This window comes from Osmerus mordax, chromosome 7 (genome assembly GCF_038355195.1).
Source record: "Osmerus mordax isolate fOsmMor3 chromosome 7, fOsmMor3.pri, whole genome shotgun sequence".
Lineage (NCBI taxonomy): Eukaryota > Metazoa > Chordata > Actinopteri > Osmeriformes > Osmeridae > Osmerus > Osmerus mordax.
The window spans coordinates 14,944,813-14,962,326 of record NC_090056.1 but is presented as its reverse complement, the minus strand read 5'-3'; the positions used below and the strand labels follow the sequence as shown (position 1 = coordinate 14,962,326).

Genomic DNA, 17,514 nt, shown 5'->3' with positions numbered 1-17,514 from the left:
AAACTGCTCTAAAGTGCGCGATGTATCAAAACATACATTTTTAGTTCTTCTTTTAACATTAGTCATTTAAAACACATGATCATTTACTTTGGCAAAGTACAATCTATAATTATAACTCTATTGTGTCTGGCAAGCAAACAGAACTGAAGGCACCCTCAGTATTTTCTAGCAATGCTTGCTACTTTTCTAGTTCACTATGTATGCATTCCATTAGGTCTTTCTACACTGTATGACAGCTGCCACTAAGATAGAAAAGCTGGAGAATCCAGTGAAAAGTATTTGAAGTATGCATTATTACAGTGTATTACAACACAGTAATTACCTAAGTTACAATAGGGAGGGGCTAATATCTGGGTTATGTAATGGTTGTGGAGTATAATTTATTGCACCAACCTATTGTACTGCAAATGGAAGGACAGTATGTGACTGATTAGGATCTTTAATTTCCTTTACTACTAATAATTAAAATGGCTGGATAAGAGACTGATAGCTGTTGTGTGTCAGTCAGTCATGTTATTTAACAAGTTGTCATTCTGAGGAAAGGAAAAGTGAAAGATTAGGGGTTATAAGCAGATGATGTCTAAGGTACTTCTAAATGTCTGTGAGTATGGAGGCTTGGGCGCATTCACCACTTGGCTGGCATGTGGCGGTTGGTTTGGGATCGACTGGCTCCGTGTGCCAGGGCGGGGATCCTACTTCCTCTGCCCATGGGCCTGCCTCTGGCTCTGGCTCCAATAGACCAGGCCTGCTTCAGCTTCGTTCCACTGCCAGGCTTCCCTGAACACAAATAGAGGAGATGAATGACCTTCCACCAACACAAACTGCAGTAACCGCACATTTAAAAAGCTCAGCATGCAATTTCTTTGTATACTGTATACAAATTACTAACCACCAACAGGTCCCACATACAGTTTTCACAAAATGTGGTGGGGGTACTGATGCAGGTATTTTAGTATTTCAGGGAGGAACATGTACATTATCAATAGTTCAACAGTGTGAATGGCTTAACATACACTTTGTAGGCTACTTGTTTGGAGTTGGCAATACAAATAAATAAACAGTTTCTCAAAACACCTCAAAAACCCATATTAAACCAAAAAGAAATCTGTTATCTCCATGAACCTCATTGCTATGGTGCAGGAAACCAGAGAGGTAGAAAATACAGCTCTGTATTTATACACAGGCATGGGTACTCTCCGTGGGTCTTACACTAGGCTGGAGAGGGAGGCTTAAGCAGGGAGTAGGCAGGGGGATGAATAGCCCACCTTGTGCCTGCTGGGTTCTCTGGGGTACCGCAGTCCTCCGTGAGTTTTGTTTACAGCCCTCCTGGCCCATGAGGTGGGCCTTCCATGCCTGTGGATGGGGTGGGGGACACAAAGCACACAAGTCAGATACTTTCCTGCTGCTCACCCAGTTTCTCTCTCTCCTCACCATCTGCAACAGCACTGTGGGCCACTGTGGGCCGTGTGAGACCGTAATGGCCACCCTCCCTGGCTCAACACTGGGGTCTTTCACATGGCACACAAGGAGGGCCCATGGTTTGAGGGTTAGAGTTAGACGGGTCTGTCAGTTTTGCCATGCTGAAAGTGAGAATTGTGTGAGAGGTGAGAGAGGGAGGGAGTGTGAAACGGGAGCTGTGACTTCCTCAATAGTGAATACTGGCATGTACTGTGACTCAACTGAATCGCTGCTGAAATGTGTTTATTTTTGATGTAGCAATATTGTAGTGACACAACACTAACGTTCATCTAAGAACAAAAAAAGAGTGCTAAGGATTAGTTCTGGCTGGTGTGGCTCAAATGTCCACATTTCTGAATGCAGTTGATATACAATACGACACATTCATGTCACCACATGTACGAGACAACAGTAGAACGAAGGCTGTTTATGTTCTTACACTGGATACAGTAGAAAATTATAGGTACAATAACCTTCATGTTTTGATTTGATCAAATAAAACCTAAAATATGTTGTACCTTAATACTGTCTTACCAAGAATACCAACCAGCTGAATGCATTTATACTATACAGTATTTATCTTAGTCTTACCAAGATTAAAATGACCCATTTCAAAGAAGGTTCCTTAAGTATTGCTTTGAACTGTCTTTAAAAGAAAACAATAGTGGTGTTTAGACACACCTGTTTTGGTCCTTAGTCCTGACATTACAAGCACACTGAGACTAACAGTCAGTCATAGAACAAAGGGATTGGAACGAGGGCCGACAAGGTCAAGGAAGTTTCATGCTGGTTTTTGATGTTGCGTTATTCCTTCTAATTAGCATTTTAGCTTTTTGTTTGATTTCCTTATTTTATAAGGGAACTAAAAGTATTACATGCTTACTTAAAAAAGGCCAACTGTCCTTCCCATTTTTAGGCTACAGAAACTGCTATTTCTATCCATTAAGATAATTAGTTTAACAGTGCTGTTAGTCTAGGAAAATGCTACATAAAAGCTTTGGTTGGAACAGGTACGAAGACAGTAAATACGAGTGGTCCTATACTGTGTAATATCCACTACTTCAACAATAGAATCTCACCTCCTCTCCAGGCATGAAGTTGCCATGACACAACGGACAGTGGTTGGATTCTTTTCCTGAAACCGGGGCTGAAACCCAAAAGACATGAGAAGGCTGAGTGAGAGGTGACATCCCTGGAGAGAGACGCAGCGAGCAGTCTGAGATAAATATTTTGCATTTGTGAGATTTCTCATGACTGTGGTATCACGGTAGAGACTCTACCAGCACTTGGGTTGGGTCTATCTGTCAGCAAATAGGACACAACAACATTTTCATTGACTGTATAAGACAACTCTGCCAAAGCAGCTTCTACCTTAACACACTGTTAAAATGAAAGATCACAGACACTAATAGATTCCAAAACGGTTTCATTGCAAAGAACCCTCCTACTGCAATATTTCAACGGAAAACAGCCTTCACTGTTATGGCACTGTCCTCCTGGGGGGTATTCCAGGTAGCGGGTTTAGTGAAAACTTTGAGTTGGAGGCATACTCCGGGTTTTCCGTTCCAGAAAGAGAGGTAACGAAAACTTCTGTTCAGTGTCCATGGTAACTTTCTCTGTGAACCTAACCTGCTTGCTAGCAGGTTTTCCATGACAAACTCTGCATTTCTACCTATCCCCTCCCACTTTCTGAGCCTGATAGCGTTGGCAGACATGGGATATCCTTTCCTGCTTCAGCCGACAGATCTTGAACAAAATTTAGGACTGGCTATTGCATTCAAATGTATGCATTGATTCGGCAGAAATTGTCTCCTACGCCAATTGTATACGCTGCTACAGCCGGGTTGCTTTTTTCCGGAATAGGCTATGTGCTCAGATTGACCATAAACACGTAATAATCGCCGGGTGCCATGGCGGATCCTAGTATCGGAGCTCCATTGATGTTGGCTTTTAATAGTTCTCATGTCCGCGCTTAACTTAGAGTGAGAGTGGACGTACTCAACAAATTCAAATCAGCTTTTAGGGAACCGAAACGTTGGAGTTTCCCATTTTAACTCAATTCAAGAGTTCAGGGTTAGGCTCACAGTTTGTTAAACCTGCTACCTGGAATACCCCCCTGGACTGACTAAAGGGAAGACTGAAAAGGTTTATGTTCAGGCTGTCAAAAATGACCAGGAAGTGTCCCACTCACGGTTACAGGCGGGACCTTGGGCGTGGCGAGCCAGCTCATTGGTGGATACTGCCTCAGAGCAGCGAGGACACTGGCTGAATCCCGCTCTGCCTTCACACTCCCCCAGAAGATGCTCTGTGAAGCTAGCTATTTCAACCACCTGTAAATACACACAAGCTCAGTTAGAAACATACACTACAACCTGAAAAGGACAACAAAGGCCAGAACCGTTCTCAAAATGGCCTTTCATTATAAAGTGTAAAGTCTCCATTAATCCCAATGCCAGCACGTATGGCCTGTTCAGTCACATGAGATGGCCTTCAGATCTAGAGCCAGGGTAATGTACCTGTCTGCACTGGTCACAGCGTTGTAGCATTGGACAGTGCTTCCAGTAGTGAAGATCCAGGCCATCTTCAGTGAAAGATGAATCCTTTCCTCCACAGAAAATGCACAGACTGAAACAAATTTAAGTAGCCTTAAAAGGTTAATACTGCATATTCAGGAAATGCACAGGGCGATATATCCAGAGGAACAGACACATTTGCTGGTGCACATCAAAATATAAAGGGCTTACACAAAATGTAACATCATATTCATGTCTTGCAAGATTTTGTTTCTGGAATCCACTCCAGTGAAATTCCACAGTTCCTAATCTAGCTGGGTCTAGACTTACTTGTCTAAATAGCTGACAGTCGTTGATTGATTATCTCCTGGATCAGACGTCTTGTTTTGGGGAACCTTCCTTACAGCTGCAAAGCAATGCCAACAACATTTGACACTTGTTAACACTCCAATTAGAGGGATTTACACCATAGCAGCAATTATGTGCAAACTATACTTCAAACCAAAAACAAAATGACACAATCATGACTGGCCCCCCCGAAAATATCATTTATAATCATCTTTTTTGTATGTGTATGTTTTTGGACAAGATTGATCAAATCTATCCTATGGTACACTGGTAGATGGTACTGAAAACGTGAACAGGGGTTTCCCTCATTCAGACCTGTTTTGGCAACCTTGGATGCTTCTTTCTCTTGTCCTTTGGAATTTTCCTTTCCCCTTTCCTTTACAGGTGCGAATGTGAAGTGTGTAAAAAGGATGTTAACCAATTAGGTAAGAAATATTATTTGGCAACATAATATTTACTGGAATGTTTGAAGACCACTTCAACAAGACCTTTATATTGAAACATACACCCAGTGAAAGGACATTTACACACAACCAATACTGATTAACTTGACTCATTGTCAAGTAAGGTCTTGCATTCCCTAAACAAAGATGCAATCAAAATTCCACAGTATCTACGTATGTACACTTGAGAGGGTTGGCCTTTAGTAGACGTAAGGTAAGTGTGTGTTGGTTGTGATGAAATATCTTCTTACACTGATCTCCTTCAAGGCAGCAAGTTGCTCCTGAAGAGTTCGGATCTCCTCCTTCTCCTTCTCTCCCTCCTGCTGGGCTCCCCCCTTCTTTGACATCTGGATGAAATGATGCAGCGGGGCACAGGTTTAGTATCTTCCTGTCTGCAACCATCTCCCTCTACCTTATCCTTCTCTCTTCCACATTCTTTCTCTGAGTTTCAGTCTGTCACTGTTTCCCCCCCTCGACCTATCTCTTCTCTCTCAGCCATGTCTGAGTGCTTGGCAGAGTGTACTGCTGCAGTCAGGGATGGCCAGATGTTTGGGGGGTGGAAAATGAGTTAACAGTTGGACCATTACTTAGTGGGATTTGTATTTTGCCTAACAAGAAAATAAGGATATTCCTTGTAAATAAAGCTTGTCAAGATGATGACACACTAAATCAACAAAGAGCCTAGACACATCCTCATTAATTGTCACAAGGCTTAGATTACACTGAATAGTGCCCTTCAAAATAAAGATTACTAAACCAAAAACTGAACCTATTACTACAAAAAAATATTCAGGCCTTGCCTGTGTCTCAATGGGTCGTCCATCAATCCTGGCAAAGCCATCAAATATGCTCTTGTAAAGGATGTTTTTGCGCGTGGCACCGTCGTTAGGTGGGAGGTAGCTAAGGACGCCAGTCTTGTGCTTGTGGTACATGGCCAGGATGATGTGGACGGCCAGCTCTCTTACCTCAGACGCACTGTGCTCGAGTGCAGCTGTACAGAACTGGGGTGCAAAAGCATCAAAGCAGAGAGTTTAACAACAGTATACAGCCTCAGAGGTAGGTTGCTAGGGTTTGACTCATAGAGGTCCTTTCCTGCAAATAAGTAAACATTTCCACATTAAAACTCAACATTTATAACACAGCATTTAAAAGTCCACATTTATAACACACAACATTATATGTTTGTTGGTATTAAATAAGGATGAGGGCATTGAGATGGAAAAAACACCCATAATCCTAAATTGTGAGACCAACATTATATGAAAAACAACCCAAGTCTCTAGAGAATGAAAACACAATGGCTGTCACAGTAGCTTCAGTATCACCTTCAGAGAGTGTGTAGCTTGTGAGGTAACTGTGTGCAAATGGAACCAATCCTAGGCTCAGGACAGACAGGCATTTTCCTTGTCTATTCTCCACATCTCATTTTAATTACAGGGAAATTCAATCACCTTTATGCTCTCACTCCCAGCCCATCACCCAGGTAACAGGGGGGGAAGGAACAATTGTATCAGTGCTTAAACCAAGGGGCTGGCTAACCCTTTATTTAGCAAAGAGGCAGTTGTTTTCCAAAAGATTTTCTATACTTGAATGTTAAGTGTCTGCTAAAACCTGGCTGTTAAGAATATAGCCAGCTAGTATTTGGTAGCCTATTCATTTAAAAGTTGTTGTTTTTTTTAATTAAAAATTAAAAGGGGCGAGCAACCGGGGATGAACTTGATTAGTCTTTATTAGCATTAAAATGCATTCATTCAAAAATGGCCTTGAACATTTTCCTTGACATTTATTTTAATGATTTGTACTAAGCCAACTGTTTCAGTTAGTCACACAGATATAGTTTACAGACATTTAAATCTCTCTATTTTTCCAAGGTATAACATTTCCCTAAAGCCTTACCATCCTTCAATCTTCGCCATAATTGCATATCAGCCATTGTAAATGCTAAGACTGTGAGTAAGCCTGAGGAAGGAAGCCTTTAAAAAAAAAATCTGTGTCTCATGAGCTTGTTGTGCGGGCGTTAAGATGTCCAAAACTCTGACATATTTTGACAGAACTGGACCAGAAAATCCCCCAATATTCGGAGGCACTACGGTTGATACCTGGTTAAAAAAAGATCTATGACGAAAATTCCCAAAATATTTGAACTTTGGAAAAGAACCGTGGGAAGTCATCTGGATGGCATTCATCTCAGTGTTGACAGCTCAATTTAAGAGAAGAAGAAGAAAACCTTTCCCAACTGTTACATCTCAATCCAGCCAACAACACGTTTGCCTAGCAAATACGGAAGACACCAGCACAAAATAGGCACTAGGTGCTACCAAGCATGCACAAACATGCAAACACAGGCCACCAAATACCATCTTGTGAGAGGGAGCAGAACCTAACAATTTGCTCTTGCCATAAAGGCAGTGCAGGGGTAGCTGAGGGTGAATAGGGGAGTTAAAAGAGAGCTGTTGTAAACTAGAAGGAGAGAGCCAGTCAGCATGGCCGCTCTGTCAACAGTTGGATAGTTTACACATAGATACCAGGTCACTGTTGGAAGTAAAGGAGGGAACAGAGGGAGGAGGGGGTGAGAGTAGGGAGATCAGAGGACAGAGGGCTGGTGAATACTGTGGATGCCAGCATTGGTAACTGTCCCAAAGCTGACCAGAGGTAACAGCAGGCAGGTCTATGCCAGTTAGTTAGACAAGAAAGAAGAAACATTCAACTTAAACATGGATTAGTGTCAAACTGAATTGACAATCATGTGTGTACACCAATGTACAGTACCACTCAGATGCAAGTGACTTAAGAGTGGACTGTAGAGCCAAATAGATTTTACATCCTGAGTAGATTAATTGACTTTTAACTGAACTCTACAGTTCACTGTTCTTTCTGAACTGTACTCATCACTTAAGCATTGATAGTGGTCTTGCTGCATCTAAATGTCTTAACCAATTGACAAATCCATCTTTGAGACTTTGAAGACACCAAGAAAGTATTCAGAATGAATCCAGCCTGGTCATAGTTGGAAGGGGGAAGGGGGCTCAGGTTTTGCTTTGTTGAGGGCTTCAAAGAACTATGTCAGGAATCTCAAAACAGACAAAGCAGGGATGAGTGTCTTCTGGAAGACCCCTCACTGCAGTCAATAAAGTGAGAAGAATGGCTTCAAGGTCATACCTTCATAACATTGTCCAGGGTGAAGCCAGAGTTGACTGTGCCCAACTCTCCGAGAAGCGTGTCCAGTAGCTTAGCCCTACTTAGGGCCAGGCGTCCAGGGAAGTTTATCTTGAAGGGCTTCACCAGTTCACCCGGGACCACCTGAAGGGATCGCACCTCTTTGAACAGGGCCATGTCCTGAAACAGGAGGAACCAGATTAAAACCCTGCATTCTGCTGCATGTGAAGCTCTTAACCTTTATGATCCAGATGTTCTTGTTCCTGCTTAGTAACAACTAGAATGCTGGTAACCACTAAGAGGTGAATTCCATGAAAGGTGTATTCATTATCTCTGCAACAAAAAGGTTTACTAATGGCTACCCCCATTTACTCATTGGGTTGGTGTAAAAGAGGTTTTTGATTTCGCAATATACTTTTTCATTTGTTGTATGCCATCATCAATGACGTCCATATACGTTTAGTCTTTGTTCGCCCCTATTGACCACTTAATGTGGACTTTATTTGGCCCTCTAACAAAGAACCATTGAGTGATCTAAGGGGACTGAGTCTTAACCACTGAAGAGACGGTCATGGTCAAATATTGACACTGAAGCACACTCCCTGACTAACCTGACTAAGGATTCCCATTACTCTCTACCTCTTTCACAGGACTCTCTCACACGCACACAACCTTTCAAAATCACGGACATACTGTACTATAACATGTAAATATATATGTGTCCTCTCTACCTCCGATAAGTCCTGAACTCTCTCACTCACAAACATCCCAAGTTCTCTCACACTTTGTCCCTTCCTCTAGACTGCATACACACGTGCACACACGTGGGTCATGTTAAAACTGTAACTCAACAGTCCCAGAATACTACAGTACAAAATGGAGCCTGTTTGAGAATTTGGAAAGGCGTGAAAACAGCTCTTTTCATCCACACCTTGCTTAATGTACCCAGATTCAGAAACATGTTCTGCACAGAGCAGTTTACAGTACAATACCTGGATGAAAGCTGTAGCTGTGTCTTGTGGATTATTCCCATGAGTAAGGCCATTTACTTACTTTCCATTGTTACATAAAAAAAATCAGCTAATGTACTATTTGTCGTGACATGTCATGACTGCACTGCTGTATGACCCAAATTAGCTTTATGGTCCATATGTTCTTGTTCTCACTTGGTAACAACTGTATTGCCGGTAACAACTGAGAGGTGATTTAGATGAATCCAGTATCACTGTAGCAACAAAGTTTCCTAATAATGGGTATAGGGTTAGACTTTAATGTGTTGCAAGTGATCATCAATGATGTCTATATACGTGTAGTCTTTGATCACTCCTGTTGTTTCCATAAGCCCTACTTGAATGAAGGCCGTTGCCATGGCCCTTAGCCTGGTAGCTGAGTCCCCCGTTCTGGATAGCAGATTAGGCCAGGTCTGCTCCACACAGTGGGCTACCTCCACCCTGCCCAGCCCCTGGCCTGGGATCAACTGGGTCAGCAGCATTCTCAACAGCTTCAGAGATGCCTGGAACACCTGGAAGAGAAGTTCAATATCAGACGCTACTGAATAAAGTGTATCTGCAGGCCTTTAATGTACAGTAGCATGTACCCCTAATATGGTCTGAAAAAAACCTTTATGCTGTCAATGTGGTTGGCTAAGGCAATGCACAAAGAAAGAGCTGTTTTGAATTGACCAGTTTGGAGGCAGATTGGATTTGACCAGCAATGGAAGCAGAAATGACCATGGTTAGTTACATTGTTATAGTTTAAAATGTATGGAACCACCAAATTCTACTTTGGTTACATAGTTAAATTTGTAGCAATTTGTGGCAAACTGAATTACATCATGCAGGCTCAGAGGTGCAATAAGTTGACTACCGTAGTTATTACTTAATTATCGTTTACGATTACTATTAATGGTCATGTACCTAGGATAATGCATCATTTGGATTATTGCAACAGTTATTTTTACCGCACAAACGGTATAAAGTCTTGCTTACAAGGTCTCACAAATTCTCAAAATATTTATTTAAGTGGGAAAACTCTAGATGAGGGGAGTGGGGATGTGTGAGTGGAACAGGAGGGGCATTGTTGGAGGGGTGGTTAGGGGGCAATGGCTGCTGACTGTGTGTATATAGTTGTTCGGGTTACAGTTTAAGTATTGAACACACATATCAAACAAGTCCAGTAAACATAATCAATTCATGTACTTGACAGAAATGAAGGAAAGCATGTCTGTTGCGAGTATGTGTGTTTCAGTTTGTGAATAACAGTTTGTCAATTTGTTCAGTGCCAGGCCAATGTATGCAGGTCAACATTTTTGAGAAATAAATATTTTACTGGTCAATACACAAATGCACAAATCTGCTAGGAACCATGCTTAGACGTAATAACATTATTAAAGCTAAACCTTGGTGGAAATGGCTTGATTTCTTCTGTTAGAATTGAGCAAACATGGGAATTTCTGTCTTTCATTCAACCTTGACCATTTGTGCTGTCCTTCCTCTTGTAATTGGTCCAGTCAGTTTCACCTGACAGCAGCATCAGATAACCGGATTGTTTGCTTTAGAAGCGAGGACAAGGTCTTTTCCTCATATTATCACTCTCTTTTCATGTTTTTCCTCAGGGGAAAAAATCTGTCTGGTTAAAACAGATATGTACAATAAAGCTCAGGTCTAAAATCAATCAAAACTGCTCTTTAATGGATTAAGCATAACACATCAATGTTTTGATTCAACAACTCCATATGAAGAACAAAGGGGATGATGGTAGATTACTGGTAGAAGTGAGAAATCTCAGAGCTGAGTATGACAGACAAGTCTATACTGTATGCTGGCAAGTACTCTATTGGACCTTGGAGAAACCAAGGACTCAGCCAAAGGAGATCCAATCAAAGGAAAAATAGGAATATTCTTTTCTTATGTGAGTGTTCACACAAACTCTTACACCAACTGAACATGAATGAAATTCCCTCAAACTCACAGATGACACCTTGTCCAGGAGGGCCTTCTTAACCAGGAACACTGCTGCCCTCATCATGTTCCTCAGCTCCTCCTTGGGGGTCCCTGAGGGAACTTCAGACAGCCTCTTGTAAACAGCCAGCAAGGCATCTTCACGGTATGACCAGGTTTTTGAATAGGCCCCCGCTACCTGAAAGGAGTGAGAGAAGGGTAGTGTCATTGTATCAGATGTAGCCCTGAATACAGACATACTGTACATAGATACACAAATATTGGAGATATTCACAGTCATTTAGAACGCATATTTGGGTTTCAGTGTTTGGTGCATGTTGCTGTTTGACCATGTATCTTACCAGGCCGTCTCCATACACCTCTATGGGGAAGCTGGCCTCTCTCTGAGCTCTCTCTGTGAGAGGTTCAGGCTCTCCGCTCACGGCACCCCCCCCTGGGCTGCGGGGGCTAGCCGGAGGCTCCAGGGGCAGAGGGGACTCCTCATGCTGGCTTTGGAGCGTCTCCCCTGGCCTCTCCTTCTGCAGAGCAGGTAGAGGCCTCTCATCATAAGGCAGGGGGATGACCTGAAAAATGGTGGATTTGTAGAGTTAAGATTGATTGATGCTCTTTGTGTTTCATCATGAGAATTCTCTTTCTAAAAACTCAAGGCTTGTTCCTGGATATATAACCAACCCCAGCTCACTGCAGTGCATACTGGCATACTCCTGCCTTGTAAAAGGCTCAAAGTGTGCCCTTCCAGCCAGGCTGGCACCCCCCTGAGTCACTCGACTGTTTCACACTTTTAATTAAATTGTGAAACTCAACCTGTAGGCTGGTCACACTGGTGCGTAAACCATGGAGTCTTGGTCATAATCCGACGAGAGAACTGCTCCAAACATCTCAGAGGCTTACAGCAGGGTACACGTGTTCCTTTATGCAACACTGCCCTACCTTGTACACAGACTTTGTGTTTACTATAACATGCAGATGAATACGCCTTCTGTCAAAGCACAAACTATATTTACTGGCACTATAAATCATGTACACAAATCACAAATACTAAAGCATGAGGTTTTAGGTTTGGATCCTACGTGGAGAAAATGGCACTTTGAATAACAGTTGCTTAATGGACATCACTAGTTTATAAACTAATTTTTATCATCTTACTATATTACCATAATAAAACATAAACAAGAGCTAGTAGACTGGGTGGAGCGGCAGGATGAGTTTACTCACGTCTGTGCGTGGTACGTCAGGGAGGGCACGGGGTGAGGGGGGCTGGGGCCGTGGAGGGCTGGCAGGTCTGGGTGGAGTCACCTGCTCAACCTGCCGGGGCATAGATTCCTGTTTTTTCCCCTTTCTCATGGTCTCCATGGACACCCTGGGCTTAATGCCTGGGGGCCGGTGTCTGGGAGAGGGGGAGGGGTGATCCTGGCTCGGGGACGCCTCCACGGCTCTGGTAATCTACAGAGGTCATGGACAGAGGATGTGGAAAGGTAAGCTGGAGGGGACTTGTGTCATGTACCAACAGTACATACTTTGACCATGATGGGGGTCAGGACTGAATAAAACACTGACTGTGTTCATGTCCAGCAGGTTGTGAACCTCCAGTTGCTGGTACACCGTCGTCCTGTACTCCTCCATCTGCTCCTTCTTCCTCTTGGCTGTGTCATAGTCTTCCTTCTCTATGGCGCACCTCTTCTCCACGTCGTAGCGACCCAAACGCTCTCCCACCTGTCAAGCAGAGACGAGAGGAGGGAGAAGAGGAGAGTGGGGAAAGGAAAGAGAGACCACATGGATTGGAAGTTCCCAAGTGTATCCGACTTTATATTTGATTTTCTATTGTCTCGATTATACGTTGTCTCTACTTGTTTGAAGTGCTGTACTGTAGAGGAATGTTATTGGAGGGCTACATTATACAAGCAGTAGTTCATGACAACACAAATATGACGAGTTGGACAAATTTGGTGTAAATGGTAGTTACTATGTAAAAAGACATTGCCATGCCAACAGAACATTGTGGTATTCCTCAGACAGAACGGTTCATCTTTACAATCAGGATATTGGACGACAGGTTTCTGTAAGTCCTTTGAATAGTTTTACATAACTAAACTCTAATAGCTGAAAAAAGTTTCTAAAGAGGCCTTGCAACACAAACTGAAATGGCATTGCTTAGTCTCCTGTAGTTATTATAGTGTGGTATTGACATGTGACATACAACTTGAGATAAAAGATCAGTGGTCTAGGTTAAGCTTTAACCTTGTCCACTTTTCAAGCTGCATGGTAAGCAAAGACAATTGTTAACAAGAGGTAACAGGGTGTGTCTGTGTGTGTGTGCAAGTTCTTTGGTTACAAAGCTACAAACAGACACCACTCACTGGACATCGCCGCAGCTGTTGTGACTATTAAATATTCATGGTTGGTATGACAACCATGTGGCTTGTAACAAGATTCTGAACAATGTTTAATGGTTAATGTTACAAACGATGTTAAAATCAAACAGTAGATCAGCATGACAAGAAATAATGAAAATATGTAATTGATCTCATCCTGTCTTGGCCAGCTGTTCACACTACACTTTATGATATCACTACATGGTATTCTTACAGTTCTAAAGTGTAGCTATATTGGGCAACTACTTTCTAAGAAATCATGAATCAGAGTCCCTATTCTTGATTAGAAACTACAATCATTCGAATGGATCGGATTGTTTGTTTTATCTGCCGTTTGACCTCGCTGGGTAACACGCAGAAGGCCTTGAGTGCTGTACCTTCTGCAGGTCAGCGATAGCCTGCTTGAGTGTCTTGGCAAGGTCGTATCTCTCCTGGTGGACCATGTCCTGCTTCTTGTCATCCAGCAGGCGGATGATGTGGGCCACCTCTGGGTCCTGGTACATGTCGAAGGCCAGGTCATCCAGAGGGGAGATGGACTCACATTTACTATGGGAGATATGAGACAATATTGTCAAAGATGACACATTTCACTACATAGTATGAATTGTGTTCAAAACAAAGAAAAGATGGAAATGAAGAACTCTGATTCTCTTTAAACACAGTTTTTCTTTAGTATTAGAGCCATAAGGGCTGTAACTTATTTTTCTTTGTTTTCAACAAACGTTTAGTACAATACCTATTGAATTAGCAATCTGAGAAGAAGTTAATAGACAGGGCATTTGTCTCAGCATGACAAGAAGGCTAATGGTGTGTAGAGGATCTGAACAGACAATGGGCCTCGGCTTCCTCCTCACCCCATGTAAGTCCCATCCAGGGCACCCTCGTGCTGGGAACTGCTGAGGTAATGCTCTATCAGCTGCTCTCGGCTGGGCTAAGGGTCAACACAAGTACAATTACACACAAGTACATAGCAAACAAAACAATGGAGGCCTCCATAAACAAACGGTCAGAAAGTAATGACAGGCTACACACAGGCATGTGTGTATATATAAGCATGTTCTCTGATGTGTAAAACAGAACTATTCCCAGAACTGTTTGTGATTGGTCATTCTGGGTATGTGAATGGGGCATGCACCCACAACATGTATTTGATTCAATGAATGGCAAAGACCCTTGTCAAATACTCCCAAGTCAAAAGGTGGTTGAGTCTGGAAGTGTATTGTGTTTTGGAGGTGGAATTTCAAACAATGCAGTACAGGTGTACGTTTAGCCATCTCATCCACTTTACACAGAGGTCAACACATCATGTGCATACGTCATCTGTAAATCAAGACACTGAGAAGAACAACACTAAACTTCTGAAAGATAACCGACCCATCCAAAGGTATCACTGGAATAGTGAAGGTGCTTACAGAGGGATTAGCAGAGCAACAATGCAGAGCTTGTTCAGTGGAATCTGTATGTATGTGTGTGTGTGTCTGTGTGTAGGTAACCTCTCCACTCCAGGGTCTGTCCGTCTACAGGTCTATCTGATTACACCGGGTAACTAAGGCCTCTGTGATTACACACTGCCTTCTCCCGAGTTTGATTACTACATTCCTGCCACACACACTCCCCGTAAGTATTCATACAGTACAGCAGCAACTGAAAATGGGTGTGTCTGTTCTACATCTTACATACTAATACCATTCTAGGTAGCCCAGATGTGCTGCATGTGTACATGTAAATCTACCAAGTGATGTTTGTGTGGTGGAGTTGGCTAATGGTAATTAGTTTAAAGCATGTATGCACCTAAAGACTTCATAGTCAATCAAAAACCGCTGAATCGGTATATAATTTACTTTTGTAAATGTTTAATTGCTGCAACAGGCCAACCGTTTTAGAAGCAACAGCCCCATCTTGTGTTTCCTGGCAGCATTGCATGTTTATTCTTCTGTGACAGGCAATCTCGCACTTAGACCCAGACTCTTCAGCTGCTTTTCACTACAAGTACCGACAAGACTCAACACGTTTAGTTTTCTACTGCGCTACTGAACCTTCACAATGTAACTGGTCGTCCTAGAGACAATGCATGAAGCTGCAGTGACGTGGTCTTCAAAGCCACACACACCACTCTCGCTGGATCCTTTGGTTGGCAACACAGACAAACTTCTGCACATCCTCAACTGACCACGCCATGGTTTTTTCTGGTTGCCATTTAATTCAGTAGTCCAGTGAATACAAAATTTGCAGTCACTATAATGTAGCTTGGCTATTTAAAAATGGCATGTTCTAGTGTAGCCTACAGTAGTAGCGCTACTGTAATTTACAGTACTAGGTATCCCACAGAAGGCAAGGAGAGTTGAGTCAAGCCAGAACCGTGTCATGGAAAAGGGCTACTAGACTCACAGACTCACAAGCTCACGGACACATGGACACACACACACACAAAAGAGCGGTCACTTACAATTGTGTTAATATCATTGCCATCCATAGAATCCCCCAAAACATTTATGGCAACCAATGCAACCTGGAATTATAAACAAAAGTCTGTGAAATGAATGCATTGGTGAATGAGCAAGTACATGTAGGAACGCACGAATGAACAAATGCTTGAAAGAATTAACTAATGAATGAAAATTGTGACTAAACAATTGAGTGTGGTGTTAATGGTAGAGGATGTCTGTGAACAGTGACTGTCTATTAGTATAGTAAAGTACCTGATTGTAGACATTGTAGCGGTTTATGTGATTTCTGTGGAAGGTTATGCGAAGGTACGTTCCAATCGCGTCCACATGAACAGACTTCAGCTCTCGAGCTTTGAAACCAGTCTTCTCATTGTCGGACAGAGACACGTATCTGTGGTAGATTGCTAGAATAATTAAGGTTGATTCTTTTGATTTAACAGTTATTTTGCTTTTGAGAACACTACCTAAAAGCGACTACCGTAACAACATTATTGTGTGAAGGAACATGACATGCCCCAGAAGTTGGCTACAGTGGAGTCGCCTAATATAATATGTTGACTGTATAGATCAACCATGTCCCTTGTGCTTGTTATGGACTCACCCCAGTCTGCGGAGTGGTCCGGAGTGCTCAGAGGAGTGGGTCTCTGGTACACTGTCCCCAATGTGAAATTCAATCTTGGCTGAAATTAGGTACTGGTGGGCCAGAAGCTGCAGCTTGCGCACCCTGCTGCGCTCCACCAGCTGTAGAGTGACCTGCTGGGGGTACGGGCAGAACCTGCCACAGGACACACAGAAAGGATACTTGTGATACAGTTTGACAGGATACCTGTAAGGTATTACAGAGACAAATGTTTCAAGTCATGTAACAAGTCTCGAAAAATACCTAGTGGACCTCCAGCCATTAACTGTAGGAGCATGGACCATCAGCTCCTTGGCATTGTAACTGTCTTCATGTCCTGAAGAGCTGACCACCACAAATCCTATCTTCCGGGGCATCTTTCAGAGACACACTGAAACAGAGGCCACACAATTTAAATCCTATAGTATCCATATAGAGCATGGGAAAAACATTTTGAATAATTGGTATTGATTATTACCAATAAATGAATACCAACATTCATGAACACTGTACTATGTCTCTAGGTCTTTATATGTGTTTCTATTTTTCAAATACGATTATCCAAAATAATAATGCATTTGAATCATTGTTAGAGCCAGATAGTTGTTGCACATTGAAAACAATAATGGATTTGCATTTATCATGTAACTTGCCTATAAGATGAAGCAATTCAACATGTTATTCACGCCTCGAATGGCGAGGTAGGGGGGGGTGGGGGTGCCAGTCAGCCAGCTACAGTAACCTTGGACTAAAAACTAACCTCGTTGGACGAAAGTACAGTATGCTTTCCACGTACTAGCTTAGCTAGCCTACCTAATCTAACGTCGTTGGCCAACAACACTGTTAGCCAGGCTAATTTAGCTTAACTTTTAGTATATTAAGCTTTCAATACTCGCAAAATTAACATTATTTAACTGACAGTATACGTTAAATTAACTTTTCCTTTTGCTGAAACGTCATTTCATTGTCGATATGAGATCATTACTTATTATTGAATGCAGCTTACCATTAACATCAGAAAAATGTTGACAGCTTGTCCAGGTCCCATTTCATCTCCATAACCACCACTGACAACAACCGGAATCTGACATGCGCATTTCCAGTTTAGAGCGCAAGGGACTGTGGTCTTTGACGTTTTTCTACGCATTGGATTATGAACGTCAAGTCTGCAGTAGACACTGCGCAATATGTGCGCACG

General features: G+C 42.5%; 1 protein-coding gene across 1 annotated transcript; it reads right to left on the bottom strand.

Annotated features, from left to right (window-relative positions):
• Positions 1 to 225: 225 nt before the first annotated feature.
• cep104 (centrosomal protein 104) lies at positions 226 to 17,369 on the bottom strand. The gene is made up of 22 exons (XM_067240052.1): positions 17,323 to 17,369; positions 16,581 to 16,707; positions 16,299 to 16,472; positions 15,950 to 16,088; positions 15,697 to 15,759; positions 14,105 to 14,181; positions 13,628 to 13,796; positions 12,436 to 12,591; positions 12,094 to 12,321; positions 11,220 to 11,441; positions 10,889 to 11,056; positions 9,267 to 9,440; positions 7,922 to 8,098; positions 5,563 to 5,763; positions 5,014 to 5,109; positions 4,635 to 4,695; positions 4,302 to 4,377; positions 3,975 to 4,083; positions 3,650 to 3,788; positions 2,538 to 2,605; positions 1,266 to 1,353; positions 226 to 777 (listed from the first exon to the last, which is right to left on the bottom strand). The coding sequence occupies exons 2-22, from the start codon at positions 16,691 to 16,693 to the stop codon at positions 626 to 628; spliced, it is 2,850 nt and encodes a 949-aa protein (XP_067096153.1). The 5' UTR covers positions 16,694 to 16,707; positions 17,323 to 17,369; the 3' UTR covers positions 226 to 625.
• Positions 17,370 to 17,514: the final 145 nt, after the last annotated feature.

Excerpts from the sequence above, each read along its gene's own strand:
- cep104 (XM_067240052.1), bottom strand. The coding sequence starts at position 16,693 with ATGCCCCGGAAGATAGGATTTGTGGTGGTCAGCTCTTCAGGACATGAA. Across the intron at positions 16,473-16,580 it reads AATGGCTGGAGGTCCACTAG|GTTCTGCCCGTACCCCCAGC; the intron begins GTATTTTTCGAG and ends GTCCTGTGGCAG. Across the intron at positions 8,099-9,266 it reads TGGCAACGGCCTTCATTCAA|GACATGGCCCTGTTCAAAGA; the intron begins GTAGGGCTTATG and ends CTCCTGTTTCAG.